Raw genomic sequence first — 5,406 nt, forward strand, 5'->3', positions numbered from 1 at the left:
GCGTCCACATTCACCCAAATGCACACTGTCGTCCCCTGTCATGCACGTACACAGCAAAAAGGGATGTGTCAAAAAACAACACACATGGTTGTGTTGATATCATTTTGACACATGTTGTGTAGATTTTAGCACATAATGTGTTATTTTTTATTTTATTATTGACACGATACATGTGTCATCTGATTGGGGGAAAATAATTTGTTTAATTTTTTTTTAAAACATGTTCTTTTGTTTTTTTACAGTAGTACATGAAATAGCCTTAAAACGAATAAAAATAAATAAAAGTAAATATTTTTGCATGTGAATAATCTAGTTAAAAAATTTAACGGTCCGATCACGTCATGCTCCTTTTGAATTTCTGCATTTGACCCATGATTTGACCGCTGTCACCGCGCTTTTCACTCTTGTTCGAGGGAGGAGAGGAGGATGGAGTCGGAGTCGCAGCCACCTGTAAGTTAAGTTTTTCATTTGGTGTTCATATTTATTAGCAAGATAACATGCAGAAAATAACCTTTAAAATATGTTAAGGAGCTAAATAACGTTTGTAATGACTATAACCTGCTCCTGGTTAGAGTTAGCACAATAGCTATCTGTTAGCTTCAATAAACTTGGTGACCTCCCATGCAGTAACTTAATGATAATACAATATACGGTACATTAACGGTCAGGCTATGCCGACTTTTGACGGGGAAAGGTTTACAGCATAAAGTATATCGCCAGGTCAGATGGCTACACATTTCCCGTTGCTAACGTTTTTCTTTTTTTTTTGCTGTAAATTGATATTAGCAGGCCAGCCAGAGGTAAGCTAAATTAGCAAAATTAACGTTAACCTCTGAACATGATGGGAAATAAGCCCGAAAACTGCGCCATTGCCAGTGTGCAAGTTACTTTCAAAATGTATTGGACAATATCCCCGTCGGTGTAGAGTAACGCTTCACTTTTTACATTACTTTTGCGTTACTTTACTGTTAAATAACCACAGAAGTAACGTCATGAATGATTCGGCAGAATCAAAGCGGAAATAGCGGTGCTTTTATTTTGAAGAACCAGGACAACTGGTTATGTTAATGTACGTTAAGTTAACTGCTGTGAACTCGAAGCTACCGGTCAACAGAAGTCGTTAACGTTAGCAGTTGGCGGAAAGTACCTACACCGAGAACGAGACGGTAATGTTACGGAGGAGTGGCGGGAAGGGGACGGGGGAGGGGAGACGTGACGTGACGTTGCTAGCCGCGCGGTGGCTGACCGCGAAAGTCGCCATATTGTGAGGCCACTTGTCGCTTGTTGTCAGTGTAGGTAACGTTAGCATCCGTGACAGCTAGCGAGGCTAACGTTACTAGCCTCCCGACTCGGTCCTCGTAGCTTCATCTGCTCTCAAGGAGTGAGTGAGTGAGTGTGCGTGTGCGTGCGTGTGGTGTGGTAGGGGGGGGGGGGGGGGGGGCTATGTTTGTCTGATATGTATGTGTATTAATGTTCTGTAATTAATTTATTTTGTTGACGTAATTAAAAAGAAAAGTAGTGGCGGTGGGGGGCGTAGACGTTTCTGAGCGGAGTTTTGAGGGAGATGAGATGAAGCTAACGTTAAGTGCAGCAGAGTTGGGGGTTGCTCGCCCCACTAGAAATAGATGTGTGTCACGGTAACAGTGCTTTGAGCTCGAAAGTCCCCGACTGCTAAACACGGACTCTAACCTGCTTCCTTAAGTGCATGTGACTCTGTGTGTGTGTGTGTGTGTGTGTGTGTGTGTGTGTGTGTGTGTGCGTGCGTGCGTGTGTCAGAGCAAGGGGTTAAAGGCTGTGTGGATTTTGTGGAGCTGGTTGATAAGAATGACATGTGTGCGCATGTGTAAGAGTGATGATTCTTATTGCTTTGGATCCTGTAGCTCTTTTTTTTTAATGAAAACTTTAGCTGTGCTAGCAATTTTTGTAAAGTCAAGGAGGGCTGCACAGTCCAAGTTCATGTAGTCAGATTAGTTTTGGGTTGAGATTTATTTATAAACTCATCATACTATACAATGAGTGTAAATAGCATTTCCCCCTCTTTTCTTCTTCCCCAGGAGGACCCAGACCATGAGCCTGGATCAGTCAGAGTTCTTGCTACTGTCTTTAAAAATGCAAAAGAGTGTTCAAGGAAGATTTATACTGTTCACACTCTTGAACAGCTTATAACTCAAACCACATCAGAGCAACTAGGTTTTGCATTTGACAGAGTTCTGAAATATCACACTGATTTCCAAGAATTTGTTGATGTTGACAGAAACACAGCAATCAAGAACTTTGATAGATTTCAGGTCTTCATGTCAAGCACAGAAGCACTATCCCAAACAAATGCTGGCGAGGCCCATCAGATTCAGGTATTTGTGTTCATTGTTCATGTGAATATATTCCAGGTCTCTTTTTAGGGGTGGGCAATATAACCTGAAATCTGAAATTTGCAGTCACATGTACACATCACTAGTACTGGAGGAATGCATTTATCTAACATCAGTATGGCAAAATCTGGGATGGTAAGAGAATCATAATGTCGGCAACAGGCAATCCTGGGCGTATCACCCACCCCATGGCTCTATACTATACGTAATAGTATTTTAAAGGTTAAATTCACCTCCATCATGTCTCTCCATTATTGTAGCATGTTCCAGTGCCAAGTGAACAGCGAGGCCTGCAGTCTCTACTTCAAAGCAAAGCACCAGAGATACTTGAAGAACACAAGATAAGAGGAACACTGAAAATTGAGTCAAGGAGGCTCCTTGTCAAAATATGCATCAGTCACTTGGTGGAGAAGCATGGATAGTAAGTATATAAGCTCAAAAAATATTGAACGACTTTGAATTGTACTTAATAGTCATTGCCCTGACAGATGGCAGTTTTGGATTTTGCTCTTCTCTGTCCCCCCAGTTACCCACCAAATGATGAAAAGCTTGCTCTCGCAAAGAGTATCGTCAACACTTTCCCATCCTTGAAGGTTCAGATTGATGGAAAAGGAGATGGATTTGTAAGTAACATGATCTAATGATTTATATGGCCTAAATAACAGTCAAGTTGTTGTTTTTTTATCTCATTGTGTATTTTCAACACTTACTGTACACTATTCAGTATTCTAAAAAAAAAAAAAATTTTGTTGTCATTTCAGGAGCATTTTTATGATCCATCATCCCATTCTGGATTCTTGGAAATGAGACTGCGTAACATCCGCCGAAAGCTGGAAGATGGTCAGCGCCGCTACACAAAGCGTAAGATAACCTGCGACAACAGACCAGGGTCAGAACAGGAACAGGGTGACAGCAGTGTGACCAGTGAGTGGATCACACTCATGAAACGGCTAAGGCCCTCTTCAGAGAACATTCCTTCAATCAAATCAGCAATGGAGAAGACGTACACCAGGCGTAGGTCATGGATATCAAAGGAGACTCCCACAATGGCTGAAATCTTCAGCGAATACCCACGCTTCTTGGATATGCCGAGTCTGGTAGGTGTCATATTGCAGCTCAGTCATTATTCATAATTTAATTTATATTTTACATATTTTATGTTTTAAATATTTAAATGTTATATTGTTAATAACATGGTTGATTTAGAATATATTCTGAAAATGTCTCTTTATGTAAGTTGGATATCGAGTTCGGCAAAATGACGGACGGAAAGACTGACCTGTTCATCAGACGATGGGAAGCCAGCATCATTCCAAAGCTAAAAGCTGTGGCTGCCATGGAAAGAGGTGATGTTGCATCTCTTACGAAGGGGATGGAAGACCAAACAGATGGTATGTGTGTGTGTGTGTGTGCATGCATTTATTTTCTTTATTTACATGATCAATTATGATGATGATAATAATATGGCATGTATGTGAATAGAATGTAGGAACCCTCGTCCTGTTTCCTATTTAGCAGTGATGTTTTTGATCAGTGTAGTACTTTCTCAGTAGCCCAATCCATGCTGTTTTACATATGAAATATCCACAGCTGTAGTAAGTCCTGAAATCAGTGCCAGAAACTATTTTGGGAACACGAGGAGTAATTTTCAGCATTTATGTCAGGGCTTGTAGATACTGAAATGTGGTCCATTGACTTTGCATTAGTTTGTGGCTAGCTAGACAAAGCGGTAGGTATCTAGTTCTGTGGATATCTAATTTTCTGTTTTCATTTCATTTTCAGATGAGAAGTGCTACACGATGCTGGTTGTCCTCACACATCTTCTGCCACCAATACCTGGGAGTCGCTGCAGTGTGAAATCTGCAATATCATTCCTACTGGATTTTGTACCGGTATGTTTTGTAAGACTGAGCACCTTTTAGGTTTTTAAAGATGGTTTATGAATTTCACAATACAAAATTACAAATACAGTATATCAAGCAAATAAAGTGCAACCAGTGCCTAAGTGCAAAGGATTCATAAAGTGCTATCACTTCATAAGGCCAGTATGTGTCAGGGAACACTTTGAAATTTGTCCACACTTCTTCTCCAGAGGTCAGCAATTATCGGTTTGATTACTGTGTTGTTGTCAATTACAGTCTGCTGTTTTACCATAGTACATCTTGTTTTGCATAATTTTATATCACACCACACCTATAATTATTTGTATCTCTTCTGTATGTTTAGCAATTTATCTTCCCTCTGTTATTTATAATGTCTTACACTTTTTACTTAATGCAGTATAGCATGCCAATTTAGACTTAAATTTATTTCTGATGGTGCTTTTTGAAATCGTTAAATGTATCTATTTTTTCCTCATCTCTTAAGCTTGGAACCAGCATTGCATCCCTCTCCAGCGACCCCAAGACAGCATCAAGGACCCAACCACAGCTGATCTGCATCGGCAATTTGAGGAGCACAGCACACCAGTACGTCATCATCGCGAGGAATGATGGAGTGACCATTCCTGTAGATGAAGGCCTGACATGTGCCGTAGACAAGCTATTTAAGCTGTACTGGGTCTGCAACTTGTCCTATCCACCACAACTCAGCTCTGTGTTCACCTTCTTTGAATACATCTATGACGTGACCATCTCAACCAAGAGGAGATCCAAGGTACTAGAGCTTATCTCTAAGCTTCAGGCTGCTGAGTAGCTCACGAGAGAATGTACATATGTCCAAGGTGTAGTCAGTCAATATCTACAGAAGTAAAGACACTAATTTGGCATTTACGTGAAATACATGCCTTATCAGATGGACAGGACTTGACTATCATCTGCAGCCAAGATGGTTGCCCAAGGATGTACCACAACTTCAATTCATTTTCCAAACATCTTCATAGAGACCACCAGTCCACACCAACATTCTTGGATAATGTGTCTTTCCAAGCTAATGACCAAAGTCCAGCAGATACATCTGAGGCAGGGCCATCTAATATTGAGGACTCACCAGACTTTATTCCATGTAAAACTGCCATTCCTAGTGACTGTGTTGCTTC

The 5,406-nt window shown here is 40.7% G+C and overlaps 1 protein-coding gene across 1 annotated transcript; it reads left to right on the plus strand.

Annotated features, from left to right (window-relative positions):
- Positions 1-3,172: 3,172 nt before the first annotated feature.
- Positions 3,173-5,063, plus strand: LOC311360184 (uncharacterized protein; the record flags this gene model as incomplete). Its single annotated transcript, XM_084480273.1, has 4 exons — positions 3,173-3,466; positions 3,607-3,760; positions 4,152-4,261; positions 4,737-5,063. The coding sequence occupies 4 exons, from the start codon at positions 3,173-3,175 to the stop codon at positions 5,061-5,063; spliced, it is 885 nt and encodes a 294-aa protein (XP_084336399.1).
- Positions 5,064-5,406: the final 343 nt, after the last annotated feature.

This window comes from Micromesistius poutassou (genome assembly GCF_964030765.1).
Source record: "Micromesistius poutassou genome assembly, chromosome: 15".
In the NCBI taxonomy this organism is placed as follows: domain Eukaryota; kingdom Metazoa; phylum Chordata; class Actinopteri; order Gadiformes; family Gadidae; genus Micromesistius; species Micromesistius poutassou.